Below are 18,140 nucleotides of genomic sequence, written 5' to 3' on the forward strand. Positions count from 1 at the left end.
GAATCAATGCTCCCTCTGACGTTTTATTTCGAAAACTTTGTGATGAGTGTGAGGAAGATTACAGTTGTTTATTATTGCATATAGAACTTCGTTACATATCGAAGGGTCCTACCTAAAAATACATAACCTCCTTGACTCAGTTAGGACGTAGTTCGAAAACAAACATAATTCCTTAAGAAGGGATCTATTGAATTAACTGGTTTATGCAGGGTGTTGAAGAAAGTGTCGAATACTTTGAAAGGTGGTAATAACCATAAAAACAAGGAAAAAAGACCAATAAATACGGGTCCGGGAAATATGGCTTTCGAGACCTGTACAAATGCCCATAGTGCTGAAGAGGTTTGATTGTGAATGCGTTCTCCTCTGTGTCAACCAACGTCAACATCGAGGAAATAAATACTGTACGGGCACCGTGGCCTCTGTGATTCGTCTCTCTGTATCGACATACTCCAATCGTACACGTCAGTCCGGGCACTGGGTAGTCGATAAGCAGCTGAGTTGTAGGTACTGCAGCTTCAGGCTTGTTAGTGTCTTATCGTGCATCGTAGTGACGACTCTATTTACAAAAATGGATTAATTGTCATATTCACTGTTACTGTGATGTTTGTACTGTCTTTCACACGAGTGGTTCACTACATTCTCTTCTCGTTATTTACAGCTACAGGTCAGCAAATGGAAGGTGCCTGTGAGACCGTGCCCTCTACGCGGAAAAATATCCACGTAGCAGAAGTATCGTGCGATAGGCTGTTCGGTCGACCTTTTCGGCGCCTCGGGGACACAGGTTGCCTAGCACCCCACGGCGCGAGCAGTGGACGGCCTCGGTCAGTCTGCACACTTCAGATGGGGGAGTACGTGATACGTATACTGGACCCAATAGCGGGGATTGTCAGCAGTCATCCTCATGTCTGCGCTGTAATACATGAAGAATTACTGCACCCATGTCATCTTCTGTGCGTCCAGGCACTGAGGCCAGAAGACCACCGAGGCAGATTGCAGTTCTGTCAATGGTTCTTGCAGATGTCTCCTACAGATCCACTGTTTTCGCCGAAGACTTTATTAACCGACAAGGCAGGATTTACAAATGTGGGTGAAAGAACCCCAGATAAAAGGAAACATGTATTACAGACCACTGATGATGCTTCCCAAATAAAAGATGTGAAACGGTGAAACGTATATGGTAATAAACAAACTGCCTTCAATTGGTTGCACACACGATACATACCACCACGAATTTAAAGCAACTAAGGAAAGACGGAAAAGCCGGCCGCGGTGGCCAAGCGGTTCTAGGCGCTTCAGTCCGGAACCGCGAGACTGCTACGGTCGCAGGTTCGAATCCTGCCTCGGGCATGGATGTGTGTGATGTCCTTAGGTTTGTTAGGTTTAAGTAGTTCTAAGTTCTAGGGGACTGATGACCTCAGATGTTATGTCCCACAGTGCTCAGAGCCATTTGAACCATTTGAAAGACGGAAAACAGAAAAAAATGACAATAATACCAAAGTATTCCCCACTGACTGCTGTTGCGAAAAGGTGTTTATATGTACTGAAAGATAATACTAGGCTGAAGTATTTCATTTTATACACTGGAGGAATAATCGCAAAATAAATGATACATGTTTTGCTCAGTGTGCTTTACTGACAGTTTTTCAGGGGAATAGCGAAAAGAAAAACCGGGATAAAACTGATGCGGCATGCAGAAGTTTAAAATAAGATTCGTATCAACGACGAACAGCGAATAAACATAGTTCTTTTTTCTTTTAATTTGTGGTAATTCCTATGGCATCCAAACAGCTGATGTCATCGGGCCCTACGCTTACACACTACTTAATCTAACTTAAACTAACGTATGCTAAGGACAACAGTCACACCCATGCTCCAACCTCAGACGGGGGAGAGCTGCACGAACCGTGACAAGGCGCCTCACACAGCGCGGCTAACCCGCGCGGCCTAAACAGTTCAAGTACACTAAAACGGCCCATCTAGGCACACCGTACGCTAACCCTCAGCTTGTGGCGAGGTGATGTTGGGCGCCTAAATCTTGAATTGCTCTTCGTAATTTTCATGCGTATCTTACTTAACAGTTAATAAAACTGTTGTTTAGACATTACGAAATATTCACAGAACGATCACTCCTCCTCCGCCAGCTCCTTGTAGAGAGTGTGGAACTCTCCTTCACAGTCTCGATTTTTTAACATTTTTGTAACCCAGATACGTTTTGCTGTCTGTTCTTCATCATCGAGTGCAACCGCAATCATTGCAAACTGCTGTACGCTAAATTTCGGCATTTTATGACGATCTACCACGAACTAGTAAACAGCGCCTCTGGTGAGTATTTCATGAACCAGCTGTAACGTCACGACGTTGACGTACCGTATAGTACGAATGTCAGAAAGTCCCCTGCCCGCCGACGTTGAAAAACGTGACTGTTAGGCGGCGGAGACGTCCCGGCAAGTGCGAGTCCACCAGAAGACGGCAGCTCCGGCAGAGGCCGCTTGTCCCTGTCGCCCGCGAGCTGCCGGCTGCCGACACCGTGGTCCACGGCCACCGCGACCCCCTGTGTGCCGAGGACAGGCGTCGCACAGCGGCCGCTGTTCCTCACACCGCACGGTCGCCACTTGGCTCTCCCCTGACTCCGTACTGAATAACTTACGGTTCTAACGTATCATCTCTCGGCTTCACCACGACTGACTCCTTGCAAACAAATCCGGCTGCACTACGCTCAAAAAATAAACTTCCGCTCTCTCCGTGCAAATCAAAAGTATTGCAATTTGACGCCACCTAAATATACGCAATGCTGTATTGTGTTAAAAAACACACTGCTCCCTAGGTGTTTATATTTTTATATTGTAGATCTGAGGATGGTCATTACTGACTGGAATCGATCTTCGTCAAAAGAATTGATATTGTGATTAAAGACTGGAATAAAAAACATTTCCACCTAAATATGTCTACGCCTCGTCTGTCCTCACCGGGCTGACGGTGCGCCTGCAGAACATTCTCAGGGCTGATCGACTAATATTAAAGTGGAATCCAGAATCCCAAACTGTAAATTCCCCCAATACACAGTACACCTCGGACAGTTGCGTTTTGGTACGGTTATTGTTAAAATGACAATTCTTACCATACAGAATTCAATATTCACTCTGCGTGTATTAAAACGTCCGTCTCCCACTTCATCGAAACGTCTTTTATTTCATTCCGTCCTGTTTTCCCTTCTATCCTTCTCCAAACCTGTGTATAAATATATTACTGTACCATATCCTCAGTAACGCAATCCTTTCCTCGAGATTTACACAGCAGCGCCAAAGAAACGGGTATAGCCATCCATATTCAATCACAGAGAAACCTAAACGGGCGGTCGGCAACGCCTATATAAGACGAAAAGTGTCGCGCAGTTGTTAGATCGGTTACTGTTCCTACAATGGCAGGTTATCAAGATTTAAGTGAGTTTGAACGTGGTGTTCCAGTCGGAGCACAAGCGATGGGACACAGCATCTCCGAGGTAGCGATGGAGATTTTACAGTGCAACCATTTCACGAGTGTACCGTGAATATAAGGAATCTGGTAAAACATCAAATCTCCGACATCGCTGCGGTCGGAAAGCGATGCTGCAAGTACGGGACCAACGAAGATTGAAGAGAATCGTTCGACATGACAGAAATGCAAGCTTTCCGCAAATTGCTGCAGATTTCAATGCTAGGCCATCGACAAGTGTCAGCGTGCGATCCATTCAAAGAATATCGTCGATATGGCCTTGATTACTGCACGACACAGAGCTTTACGCCTCGTCTGGGCCTGTCAACACCGACATTGGAGTGTTGATGACTGGAAACGTGTTGCCTGGTCGAATGAGTCTCGTTTCAAGTTGTATCGAGCGAATGAACGTGTACAGCTATGGCGACAACCTCATGAATCCATGGACCCTGCATGTCGGCAAGGGACTGTTCAAGCTGGTGGAGGCTCTGTAATGGTGTGGGGCGTGTGCAGTTGGAGTGATATGGAACCCCTGATACGTCTAGAAACGACTCTGGCAGGTGACACGTACGTAAGCATCCTGCCTGTTCACCTGCATCCATTCACGCTATTGTGCATTCCTACGGATTTCCGCAGTTCCAGCAGGACAATGCGACACCCCACACATCCAGATCGGCTTCAGGAACACTTTTATCAGTTCAGACACTTCCGCTGGACAACAAACTCCGCAGACATGAACATTATTGAGCATATCTGGGACGCCTTGCAACGTGCTGTTCATAAGAGATCTCCAACCCTCACACAATTACGAATTTATAGACACCACTGCAGGATTCATGGTGTTAGTTCCCTCCAGCACTACTCCAGATATTATTCGAGTCCATACCATGTAGTGTTGCGGCACTTCTGCGTGCTCTCTGGGGCCCTAAACGGTACTAGGCAAGTGTACTAGTTTCTTTGGCTCTTCAGTGTATTTTATATACTGATATATTAATGATAATATCACTCCTAGTATCAGCATCTGGAAAATTACGACCATTCCTTCGGTCTGTGTCAGGGGACAAAATTAGTATCAAGAAATTACATACCTACAATATCTTTGTTTGTCATAGTATGTATGGTGCAGAATGGTTCACACCTAGACGTAAAATATTTGCACCAAACATTTGGTTCACACACCTTAGCCCTGAGTTACGAAGTACAAGAAGAGATATGTGAACTAGAACTTCAAGTTTTCGAACTGTGGCTTCTTCTTCCTTCCAGTGTACCTTCTAAAATATCCATCCGTAATGATTGCCTTCTTAGCCTCCCATCCAGTTTCCTTATGCCTCTAAAATCTAAGGAGCGAGGCTGAGGAAGACGTCAGTGGTGAAACAGACACAGACTCGCGTTCGGGAGGACGACGCTTCAAATCCCTGTCCAGCTATCCAGATATAGCTCCTCCGTGATTTCCCTAAACTGGACCTGGCAATTGTCTCTGAAAGGACACAGTCTTTCCCTTCCTCGACTAACCCGAGTCTCCGCACTGTCTCTAATGGCCTCAGTGTCGACAGCAGGTCTAGCTCCAATCTTCGTTCCTTCTTTAAAATTCCTACTAATATTCATCTTTCTTCACAAACTCTCGTTAATACTTCTTCACTCTTCGTCCTTTCTAGCCGCCTTATCTTTTCCACCCACATCTCAACGGACTTGTTTCGCCATCTTCACCGTACAACTCCACACAATGCCTTTACCCTATCTCCCTTCTATCTCCACCTTTATACTCCCCGTTTTCCCATTCCACTTGCAAATGGTTCGCGGAAGGAAAACTTCTTGGCAAGCCTCCATGTGAGCTGGAATCTTTCAAGGCCTCTCTGCGAGATATGTGTAGAAGGAAGCAACACATTAGTTCAGTCGTCCACGAACCTATGCCCTCGTGCAGAGCGCCTCTCTCGCGGCGGCTGTCGCTGGATTTGCTCGAGCTCCTCCGTGACGTTTTCGCGCTTACTAAACGAATCTGAAAAGAAAAGCGCTGTTCTTCTTTGGATCTTCTGTACTTCCTCCATCAATCCCATTTGGTACAGATCCGAGACTAACAATATTCAAGAATTATTGCTCGATTCAGGGTTTCGTAAGTTACCTTATTTGTCGGTAGACTACATTTCCTTTCTTCCAATTAATGTCAGTCTTGCATCTGCCTTAACTGTGATAAGTTTAATGTCGTCTTTCTATTTTAAATCGCTCCATACCAATAATCCTAGATATTTTATGGCCGTAACTTAAGCCACTGACAGTTATGCAATCGTGTAATCGTGAAACAATGAGTATTTCTGCCTATTTATGAGCAAAGTGTTACTTTCGTTTATGACGATGGTGAACTTCCAAACCCTGTTTGAAGCGTCGATCTTCTACAGATCTTCCTGGATTTTGCATTAAATTTCAAGCGTTGTGGCTTCTCTTTATACAACAGCATCATCCGAGAAAAGCCTAATGGAGCTTCCGACGCTTTCCACTTGGTCATTTACATACCAGCGGAAAACTGCTACTATTGGAGCATAAAAAAGTGCGAACATGTTCCTGTTTCCTTAAAAGACTCTGACTGAAAAACGGGATACCAGCTGCCTCATTTCACTTTCCTCAGTATCTTTAAAAAATTTCCAAAAACTTTGGGATGCGGACATATTTGCGCTTTTTTTTTTTTTTTTTTTTTTTTTTGACATGCAACTTATCTCAAAGTCCAACAAGCTCCCCCTTCCTACTGCTGATGTCTGTTCTCACTGGCGCCAAGTGTTCCAAAACGACGCGCATAAAAAGGCATTTTCCGATGTTATAGCTCCAGTTCTATTGGTGATAAAACGGTAGCAGCAACTGTTTTGGATAACCTTTGCGCCAGGGACCATTTGTATACCCAATAGAAGGATCGTCTTAGTGTCGCTATCCAGCAGCACAGGGACAATGTATGAATGTTGCACACTTTCTCTGCTGAAGCAAAAGGAGCATATCGATTGGTTGCTTTTGCAGTTGATGTGGTCTGTGGTGGGCTTGACGGACTTAAAGGGGGCGCCGTTAGTTCATGGACAGTTCCCAGAAAAACCATACAAAAACTTTTTTTTCCCAAGAGACAAGAGGTTCAAAGCTACCCTAGTTCTACACGTAAAATCCGGTACGGGGCGAAGTATAAATAATAAATCGCAGTAAACTGCTTACATTTTAAAAGTATGTTCTCTAAGCATTTATCCAGAAGGAACAATCTACCTGTTTCCAAAAAAGTCTTATTCGGTATCGAGAAACACCCCAAAAACGTGGTTTTTGGTTACCAAACCTCAGCCCTGTATTATGAAGCGGCTATGCAACTTTTACGATGCTTTTCTAAGATCCCAGTCTTGAATAAACTTGAAAATTTTCCTCATATCTTTATCTGGTTCTGACGTACAGAACCATACACGTAACACAGTTACCTATACGTAAAATACGCACGCAAAATCCAGTGTGAGGTAAAACCGTAGTTTATGAAGTCATGTAGCACGGTCAAATATGCTGTTAAGTCTCTCCGTTATAATCTGGCAACACCATGTTGTAGTACTGAAGTAGATGCAAAATATTTTTGCAAGTAAAATCCGGACTGAGGTGTAAAGTTAGGTTTGCGTTATTTCAATTTCACATAACTTATCTATCTAAATTTTATTGACCAATACATTTCTTTTCATTTGAGTTACAGGCTCTGCTGCAGCAGGGAAAAGAAGGAAACGAGCAGATGAATGCTCCTAGCGGAGCACAGAAATGCGAATAGGTTCCTGTTTATTTGAAAGACTGAAAATCAGAGTAGCAGCTGCCTCATTTTTTTCCTTTCTTAGCACATTTAAAAATTTTCCCAAAAATTTTGACACGAGAATATATTCGCACTTTTTTATGTTGAGGGAGCAGAAGACAGTGGCAGTGGCAAAGAGACGGAAAATACTGGTTGATAGTAGACACTAGTTGTGTCATAGAAAGAGCGAAGGAGACAATGGCAGTATGGAAGAAAGAGAGAGACAGTGGAACATAGTTGATAGAACAGTGCTAGGAAAAGAGTGAAGGAGGCAACGATAGGGCGCGGGAGGGAGGAATAAAAAGAAGCAAAAAGTAGAAGCAGGTGAGAGCAAGTGCTAAAGACAGACAGAGTATATGGCAATGATAACGAGGAAGAGAGAGATAGTGACAGAAGAGACCGTAGCAGCGGGAAGGAAGGAATGAGAAATAAGCATTAAGAGAGAGTAAGAGGGAGGCAATGGAAGTGAGAAGAGATTGCAGAAATAGGACAGAACGGAGGGGACTATGGGTGTGGCACAGAAGACAACGACAGAGAAACACAGAGAGTCAATGACAACGAGTTGGGCTGAATGAGTGAGTGAGAAAGGGGAACTGGGTATGAGCGACATACTGCGAACGATTAGAAGGTCTGAGTGAGATACAGTTAGGGGAGGATGAGGGAGTTTGAGGTACGCCGCACATTTAAAAAAAAAGCGCGAATATTTTCGCTTGCCAAAACTTTTGGGAAACATTTTAAAAGTGCTGAGGAAGGTGGAATGGGGCAGCTGGTACCCCAATTTTCAATCGGAGATTTTTAAGTAAACAGGGATATTTCGCATTTTTAGTGCTCCGATAGGAGCATTTTTCAGCTAGTGTATGTACGTTCAACAGCTCCCTCTAAACAACAGCGCCGATTTGAACTAATCTTTATACACGTACCACTATCTTGAGCGAATCGCTGTGGAGGTGAGAGAACTACCTGCCTGTGAGAGGAGCTGATTTCTCAGACGTTAACCCTCCGCTATTTGAGAATGAAAGCTCTCAGGGATCTGCAATAATTTTTATTCGTAATTTGAAGTCTTTATAAAGCTTCTACTCTCTGACAACCGCCATAAAATGATGAAAAGAAAAAAGTTTATGTCTTATTACATTTTCGCTGTTCGTGCAGTAAAACTGCTGCATCAGGCACGATGTTTTAATTTGTTACTTCTTTACTACTAATTGAAGTCGCGACACATTTTGCAAACAGTGTGTCACTGTACAACACACAGTTCAGAAGACATGACGTCATAGGGTTTGAGCTGCGTGATGTGGAATCTGAGGACGAAATTCTCTACAGATAGCGGTAAAATATATGCACAAATGTATGTGAAATGTGTTAAATATAAATTAAATGCACTGACATGTGCAAAGCCGTAGGTGGAAAGCGTTTCCTTAAACCCCTGGATGGATTTCACCCAAACGTGAGACACATGTTACTAGCTGGAAAGACATACTGGGGGAGGGTGGTGGTAAGAACCAGCAACCTGCTACTGTGATAGGGGTGATGACGTGGAGAGAGGCGGAGAGATTAACAGGAGTGTGGAGAAGATATAGGGACAGGTGGAGTCAGAGGGGAGGGGGCTGAGGTTGCAGGAGATGGACAGAGGGAGCAGGAGAAGACGGACAGAGGGGGCAGGAGCAGAAGGACAGAGGGAGACACGGGTCGAGACAGACAGTGGACAGAGAGAGGGGGGAAAGTGGACAGGGCGGAGGAGGTGGGAAGGAGGAGGTGACCTGAAAACTTGCAGCAATAACACCGGGTACTCAGCTAGTAATTCCATGTTTCTCGTGTTATCAGAAAGAAGGAAAGCCGCCGAAGGTCAGCACTCGCCGAAACCAGTTTAGGGAGAGCAAGTAAGGACTTTATGCAAAAGCAGGCGCACACGCCTCACAGCGACGTTCACACATTTCTCTTAGTAAGAAAACATTTTCTTCCTGTTGCTAGTCTACATTTCTATTCTCTTTAGACTTACTAGTGTCAGGCATTTTGTTGCCCAAACAAGAAAACTTATCCACTACGTTCATTTCCCTTTGATGCCCCAGCATCACCTGACTTAAATCGACTAAAGCCCCACGACCCTTCTTTTGCTTGTAATGACGATGACTTTACGACCTGTTTTCCAGACGCTGTCAAGTCTGTTGGAGCTGTCAACGAGATGACGAGTACGACCGCCGTGCTCGTGAGCACGTAACGTACCCTCGCAATGCGCTCGCCTCAGGGGCGAGGGCGCAGGGGCGTCGTGACGTCACGCAGGCGCGGCAGTCGCAACCTCGGCATTTCCTTCTGCGTACGTGACGTCAGCTCCTGGCGTCGTCTTTCACCTTCCACAGGAGCACCCCTCGGTTCCGTCCCACCGCCACCAACGAACCCGCGCATTCCTAAGTCAACGCTACTAGTAATATCTACTGGCGACCGCACATTCGCACCACGTATTCCACATGTGTCACATACCGATTCTCGCTTCCTGATACAGAAAACCGTACTGAATACTAGTACGTCCGTGATTTCCGGCCCTCGCTTCTTATGCCACCCGTTACAAGAAGGCTCCGTTGACCACACGTTTACACTGGAAAGTGTAAAATGCAACCCCCATGACAGGCTCTCATTACACAACCGTAGCTCAAGTCCCGCGTTAAGCTCCTAGTAACTGACACCCACGAAGCTCTTACACTGCGCAGCCATCGACCTTCGTCAGGAGCACATCATTAGCCTCCGGCATTGCACAGCCGTTTTCATTCTGAGCATTATCTCTATCTAATAAATGGATTTTGTATTTTTTAATCTCTTTTTTAACGTCGAGTGTTACAAATTCCCTTGACGAATTAAAATGCCGATGTTGCCTCATGTCGACAGTGTTGCCGTCCTCCCTCACTCGAGGAAATGAAATCACGAATAAACGAGAAAAACTTAGTGCGTTTAATATTCTACACCGTACTGTACTTCCTCTGTTCACCAACCCCATCTAGTTCGTCGCTTCTATGAGAACGAATCCTCCAGTCGACCTTGCACCTCCACAGACCACAGATTCTTTCCCAACGAAACGTCACTCAGTCTGCACTCGCGCACCACGACACGCGACACCGTCTCCTCCCCCCTCCCCCTTCCCCCTCCCTGCGCTGCGTCTCTGCCCGTGTCCTTCTCGGCCCCTCCACCTACACCTACACCTACAGTGCCTAGCCTCCAACCAACCGATATCCCAGGCTCTGTATGTGTATGCCAAACCAACTATTCCCACGACTTCTCCATGTACTCCCAGCCCAATGCCCGCAACACTTTTTTTCCATAATTGATGGAAACACCGTCAATATCTTTTAGCGTGAACGCTCGAGAAAAATCGGACTAAAAACTATTAAATAACTTCTCCCAGTCGTATACTGATTCCTAGCCCATACAGATAATCTTGAACATTGCTCAATGTTAATTTTTAATAGTAATGGAAATACTTGTACGATTTAAAAAGAAAAACTTGGAGCGCTTGCAATAGATAATAGTCCGGAAGCGAACAATTCACGCATCAGTTAATGAAAAAGGCAGGTGCCGACAGCTGTGCATTTATCTTAGAATACTTGTGAAACAAACGCAACCCTACTTTTATAGAGTTTGTAGATTTGGTGAAAACTTTTGACATTGTTGAGAGGAATACACTATTGTCAAATTCTGGAGGTAGAAAGGATAAAATACGGGCACCGCAAGGTTCTTTCGAATTGGTACGAAAACGATACTGTAAGTGTAAGAGCCGAAGAATATGAAAGAGGAACTGCACTTGAGAAGGGAGTGGAAGATGGTTATAGCTTATTCGCGATGCTATTTAAGTTGTACATTGAGCTAGCAGTAAAAGAAACCATAGCAAAATTTGAAAAGGAAGGTAAAGTTCAGGGGCAAAAGCTGACAGCTTTGAGGTTTGCCAATGACGTTGCAATTTTGTCTAATACAGCGAAGGAATTGGAAGACAAATTCAGTCGAATGGTTAGCCTCTCGAAGAGTCTTAATAAGACGAATATTTATGAACGTAAAACAACGGTAATGGAACGTAGTCAAATTACGTCAGAGGCAATTAGATTAGTGAATGAAACACGAAAAGCAGTGGATGAGTGTCGCTACTTGGGCACTAAAATAACTGATGACGGACGAAGTAGAGAGACTATAAACGCAGACGGGCATTAGCGAAAACAGAATTTCCGGAGACGTAGAATTTCTAGACGTCCAACATAAATAAAAGTGTTAAGAAGTGTTTCATAAAGGCGTGTGTCGTCTGGTACGGAAGTTAGACGTGCGCCGGCAAGCAGTTGAGACAAGAAGAGAGTGGAAAGTATGAACTGCAGAAGAATGCTCGAGATCGGATGGGTAGACTGCCGAGTTGGTCAATGAGATTTATAGCGGAACATGAGTAAAAGAAGGGACGGGTTGGTAGAAGACGTCCACAGGCGTCGGCGAATCGTGAGTACCGTAATGGAAGGAACGGGAGGATCGGCGGTAAAAACTGTGGACGTTGACAAAGTAAGCGAGTTCAAATGGGTGGGGGATGCATGTGTCAGACCAGACCTCGGAATTATATGTAGTTCAAATAAAAGTAAAAAAAAGAAGCAAGTTGCTATTAGCTGGAATCGCCCCAGCTATTTCTCGATTATAACACTCCTGCACTGCACATCTCTTACCAGCTGTAGAAGTATGAAACCGGACTTTCCCTGTAGACGGTCAGTGTAGGGTCTGTGAGACCGCGTCTGCAGCACCATCTGCTTCCTGCAACGGCTGACGACGAATGTCAACACACAGTAACCCAAGTCCCGTAGATCAGTATCTGTTTCAAACCCGTAAACGTGTCGAGTTTTGTGCCAACGAACTACGATTTGCAGATAGCATTGGTTTTCTGTTATTTTTTGAAGCAAAGTGCTGCAGAATCGCATCGAATGCTTGTCAAAGCTTCGGCGTACACGCTCTTGGCAAAACACAGTGTTTCGAGTGGTTCAAAAAATTCAAAAGTGGGTTTTTTTTTACGTGAGAAACCACGAACGCGGGAAACCACCGAAAAAGTTCGAAGACAAGGAATTGGAGACCTTATTGGATGAAGACGATACTTAAACTCAACAGAAATTCGCGGAACAATTGAATGTGACGCATAAAGCCGTTTCTCTTCGGTTGAAAGCTATGGGAAATATACAGAAAGTGAGAAAATGGTGAACTAAATGAAAGACAGCAAGCAAATCGAAAGACCACTGGTGAAATGCTGTTCGCCAGATAAAAAAGAAAGTCGTTTCTCCATCGAATAGTGGCAGGTGGTAAAAAATGGATATATTTTGAGAATCCTAAGTGTCGTAAACCACTGCAAGACAGTTCAAATGTCTCCGAGCACTGTGGGACTTTAACATCTGAGGTCATCTGCCCCCTAGAACTTAGAACTACTTAAACCTAACTAACCTAAGGAGATCACACACATCCATGCCCGAGGCAGGATTCGAACCTGCGACCGTAGCGGTCGCGCGGTTCCAGACTGAAGCGCCTAGAACCGCTCTGCCACCCCGGCCGGCCTCCACTGCAAGACCAATTCGCTTTGGAAAGATGACAATGCTCTGTTTTTTAAGGAAGAAGGGTTTCACCTATTATGAGCTGCAAAAACCTGGTGAAACCGTTAACACTGATCGCTACCAACATCAAATGATGGATTTAAATCGAGCATCACGTGAAAAAGTCCGGAGTATGGAAACAGGCAACACTAAGTCATATTACTTCGTGGTAATGCCCCTTCACGCACAGCGAAACGGGTCAGGGAAACGACCGAGGCGTTCAGTTGGGAAATTCCAGGGCATGCGGCTTATTCTCCAGACTTGGCTCCGTCCGACTATCATCTGTTTGCATCACTGGCACACGCTCTCGCTGAACAATGCTTCAGTTCGTATGAAAATGTACGCTAATGGCTCCCTGACTGGTTCGCTTCAAAAGAACCTGCTGGAGAGGTGGGAGAAACGTGTAAGTAGCAATGGAAATTATTTTGAATAAAATATTGCTTATCAGTTTCAGAAAACAGACGTGTAATTCTTGCAACCAAATTCCGGTTCCATACTTCTACAGCTGGTAGTCTGTTGGAAGCAGTGCGCACTTAACAGCGCTCGAAAATCTTTTGGTACCTTCAAACGCTATTTCGTCGGAGAAGTGGGTCGCACTATTTGTAGGAAGCTGGCGAGGGGAGTTCATCTTTAATCGTAGAAGTTTGCAAGTGGATGAGAGCGGAGCAGTCCGTGAGGGTAGGGCGCACACGTCCAGACGTGGCCGCACGTGTGTACATACAGACAGACGTACCTGGCTTGGCGGCGGCTAAAGGCAGCAGGCAGGCGGCGAGGAGCGCGGCAAGCGCCCGCACCCGGGGTCGAACCCAGGACCGCGAGCAGGGCTGCATGCCGGCGGCGGCGGCGACCCTGGAACACAACACGCGCTCTGTCAGCCACTCTGCACACTACACAACAAGCTGAAACCGGCGAATCCACACATATTATCAAAAGGCATCTATGTACGTACAATAATGTTCGAAATGTCCTTTTAAAACACTGGGTTAATTTCCACTAAACTTGGTACACGTGTAACTCACTGTCTCACCTACCTATCTACATCTACATCTACATGGCTACTCTGCAAATCACATTCAAGTGCCTGGCAGAGGGTTCATCGAACCATCTTCACAAATCTCTATAATTCCAATCTCGTATAGCGAGCTCTGATTTCCCTTATTTCATCGTGCCGATCGTTCCTCCCTATGTAGCTCGGTGTCAACAAAATACACTCCGGGAAATGGAAAAAAGAACACATTGACACCGGTGTGTCAGACCCACCATACTTGCTCCTGACACTGCGAGAGGGCTGTACAAGCAATGATCACACGCACGGCACAGCGGACACACCAGGAACCGCGGTGTTGGCCGTCGAATGGCGCTAGCTGCGCAGCATTTGTGCACCGCCGCCGTCAGTGTCAGCCAGTTTGCCGTGGCATACGGAGCTCCATCGCACTCTTTAACACTGGTAGCATGCCGCGACAGCGTGGACGTGAACCGTATGTGCAGTTGACGGACTTTGAGCGAGGGCGTATAGTGGGCATGCGGGAGGCCGGGTGGACGTACCGCCGAATTGCTCAACACGTGGGGCGTGAGGTCTCCACAGTACATCGATGTTGTCGCCAGTGGTCGGCGGAAGGTGCACGTGCCCGTCGACCTGGGACCGGACCGCAGCGACGCACGGATGCACGCCAAGACCGTAGGATCCTACGCAGTGCCGTAGGGGACCGCACCGCCACTTCCCAGCAAATTAGGGACACTGTTGCTCCTGGGGTATTGGCGAGGACCATTCGCAACCGTCTCCATGAAGCTGGGCTACGGTCCCGCACACCGTTAGGCCGTCTTCCGCTCACGCCCCAACATTGTGCAGCCCGCCTCCAGTGGTGTCGCGACAGGCGTGAATGGAGGGACGAATGGAGACGTGTCGTCTTCAGCGATGAGAGTCGCTTCTGCCTTGGTGCCAATGATGGTCGTATGCGTGTTTGGCGCCGTGCAGGTGAGCGCCACAATCAGGACTGCATACGACCGAGGCACACAGGGCCAACACCCGGCATCATGGTGTGGGGAGCGATCTCATACACTGGCCGTACACCACTGGTGATCGTCGAGGGGACACTGAATAGTGCACGGTACATCCAAACCGTCATCGAACCCATCGTTCCACCATTCCTAGACCGGCAAGGGAAATTGCTGTTCCAACAGGACAATGCACGTCCGCATGTATCCCGTGCCACCCAACGTGCTCTAGAAGGTGTAAGTCAACTACCCTGGCCAGCAAGATCTCCGGATCTGTCCCCCATTGAGCATGTTTGGGACTGGATGAAGCGTCGTCTCACGCGGTCTGCACGTCCAGCACGAACGCTGGTCCAACTGAGGCGCCAGGTGGAAATGGCATGGCAAGCCGTTCCACAGGACTACATTCAGCATCTCTACGATCGTCTCCATGGGAGAATAGCAGCCTGCATTGCTGCGAAAGGTGGATATACACTGTACTAGTGCCGACATTGTGCATGCTCTGTTGCCTGTGTCTATGTGCCTGTGGTTCTGTCAGTGTGATCATGTGATGTATCTGACCCCAGGAATGTGTCAATAAAGTTTCCCCTTCCTGGGACAATGAATTCACGGTGTTCTTATTTCAATTTCCAGGAGTGTATTTTTGCATTCGGAGGAGAAAGTTGGTGATTCGAATTTCGTGAGAAGATTCCGTCGCAGCGAAAAACGGCTTTCTTTTAATGATTTCCAGCCCAAATCCTGTATCATTTCTATGACACTCTCCCATATTTCGCGATAATACAAAACGTGCTGCCTTTCTTTGAACTTTTTCGATGTACTTCGTCAGTCCTGTCTGGTAAGGACCCCACACCGCGCAGCAGTATTCTAAAAGAGGACGGAGAAGCGTAGTGTATGCAGTCTCCTTAGTAGATCTGTTACATTTTCTGCCAATAAAACGAAGTCTTTGGTTAGCCTTCCCCACAACATTTTCTGTGTGTTCTTTCCAATTTAAGTTGCTCGTACTTGTAATACCTAGGTATTTAGTTGAATTTACGGCTTTTAGATTAGACTGATTTATCGTGTAACGGAAGTTTAACGAGTTCCTTTTAGCGCTCATGTGGATGACGTCACACTTTTCGTTATTTAGGGTCAACTGCCAAATTTCGCACCATTCAGATATCTTTTCTAAATCGTTTTGCAGTTTGTTTTGATCTTCTGATGACTTTATTACTCAATAAACGACAGCGTCATTTGCAAACAAGCGAAGACGGCTGCTCAGATTGTGTCCAAAATCGTTTATATAGATAAGGAACAGCAAAGTGCCTATAACGCTACCTTGGGGAACGCCTGAGATCACTTCTGTTGTACTCGATGACTTTTTGTCAATCACTACGATCTGTGACCTCTCTGACAGGAGATGACAAATCCAGTCACATAAGTGCGACGATATTCCATAAGCAGGCAATCTCACTACGAGCCGCTTGTGTAGTACCGTGTCAAAAGCCTTCCGGAAATCCAGAAATACGGAATCGATCTGAAATCCCTTGTTAATAGCACTCAACACTTCATGCGAATAAAGAACTAGTTGTGTTTCACAGGAACGATGTTTTCTAAACCCATGTTGACTGTGTGTCAATAGACCGCTTTTTCTTCGAGGTAATTCATAATATTCGAAGACAATATATTTTCGAAAATCGTGCTGCATATCGACGTTAACGATATGGGCCTGTAATTTAGTGGATTACTCCTGCTACCTTTCTTCAATATTGGTGTGACCTGTGCAACTTTCCAATCTTTGGGTACGGATCTTTCGTCGAGCGAACGATTGTATATGATTGTTCAGTATGGAGCTAATCAAAGCGGTTGGGATGGGGGTGAGAAATGAGTGTGGTGCACGACGGTAAAGTACCCAGGCTACTTTGATGCAATATTTCAGAATGAGGGCACAACAAACTTTATACATAATTTCAAACCTTTTCGAAACTTTTTCGTGATGACATTCGCTCAACGATGGACGGAAATAAAGGTTGTCCTAGAACGTTTAGCACGTAGAAAGATTGTTGCAGCCATTCGGCCTCCTTCTAACCGACACGTGGGCATCACTGGCACCGAGGCAGAACCATTTAGCAGAACACCTCCATCCTGCCCTCCAAAGAGCTCTCGCTTCACATCACTGAAGTCGCAGATGGCAGTGGTTTGGACTCAGTGCAATGTCTGGCTCGGAGCTGTGTTTGAAGTAGCGGATTTGTGACAGTTGGCTGTGTCAGTGTGGTGCCAGCTGCAGACACAGAGCCGCACGCCGACCACGGAGCTCTTCCCGCTCGGTAGTGCGACGCGGCCGTTCGGAGCGCTGTCTTCTCGCGACCCTACACTAACGCGACCGCCGCTGCCGGCAACCGTGTACGCTGGCTACAGTCCTGCCATGTCTTCCTCCAATATCGCGCAACAAACATCCACTTTTTCGTAGCCCAATTACACGATCTCGCTCAAACTCAGTGAGGTGCTGATGCAAAATTTCGATACACATATACGAAGGTGATCCCAAAAGTAAGGTCTCCTATTTTTTAATAAGTACATAGATCTGTTTATTTCTACAATGGTTTACATCAGTTTACAGCTTGAACATTTAGCTATTTTCGCCATAATCTGCATTTTTGTAGACGCTGTGGCAGTCTTTGTATGGCCATGTCATACCAGCTCGCCGCCATGCTGTTCAGAAAGTTATGAGCCTCTTCTTTCACCTCGTCGTCGGAGCTGAATCGCTTTCCGGCCAAATGTTCTTTTAACCTAGGGAACAGGTGATAGTCACTGGGCGCCAAGTCAGGACTATAGGGTGGGTGGGTGATTATGTTCCACTCAAACTGTTGCAGGAGAGCAACGGTTTGCCGAGTGATGTGTGGGCGACCGTTGTCATGGACAATGTATAGTTCTTTGCTCATCTTTGCTCTTCTCCGGTTCTGAATTGGCCGTTTGAGTTTTTTCAGGGTCTCACAGTACCTGTCAGCGTTAATTGTGGTCCCAGCCGCGCGGGATTAGCCGAGCGGTCTGATGTGCTGCAGTCGTGGACTGTGCGGCTGGTCCCGGCGGAGGTTCGAGTCCTCCTTCGGGCATGGGTGTGTGTGTTTGTCCTTAGGACAATTTAGGTTAAGTAGTGTGTAAGCTTAGGGACTGATGACCTTAGCAGTTAAGACCCATAAGATTTCACACACATTTGAACATTTTTTTGTGGTTCCAGCGATTCAGCTCCGACGACGAGGTGAAAGAAGAGGCTCATAGCTCTCTGAACAGCATGGCGGCGAGCTGGTATGACATGGGCATACAAAAAC

The 18,140-nt window shown here is 46.1% G+C and overlaps 1 protein-coding gene across 1 annotated transcript in view; it reads right to left on the bottom strand.

The window, feature by feature from the left end:
* Positions 1–18,140, bottom strand: part of LOC126416112 (cadherin-99C) — a 627,926-nt gene that overhangs the window by 345,115 nt on the left and 264,671 nt on the right. The window contains exon 2 of the mRNA XM_050083623.1: positions 13,577–13,692. Within this exon, the coding sequence (XP_049939580.1) occupies positions 13,577–13,673 (97 nt within the window). The 5' untranslated portion in view covers positions 13,674–13,692. The remainder of the gene's footprint in view (positions 1–13,576; positions 13,693–18,140) is intronic.

The sequence above is a fragment of the Schistocerca serialis genome, chromosome 8, assembly GCF_023864345.2.
Source record: "Schistocerca serialis cubense isolate TAMUIC-IGC-003099 chromosome 8, iqSchSeri2.2, whole genome shotgun sequence".
NCBI lineage: Eukaryota > Metazoa > Arthropoda > Insecta > Orthoptera > Acrididae > Schistocerca > Schistocerca serialis.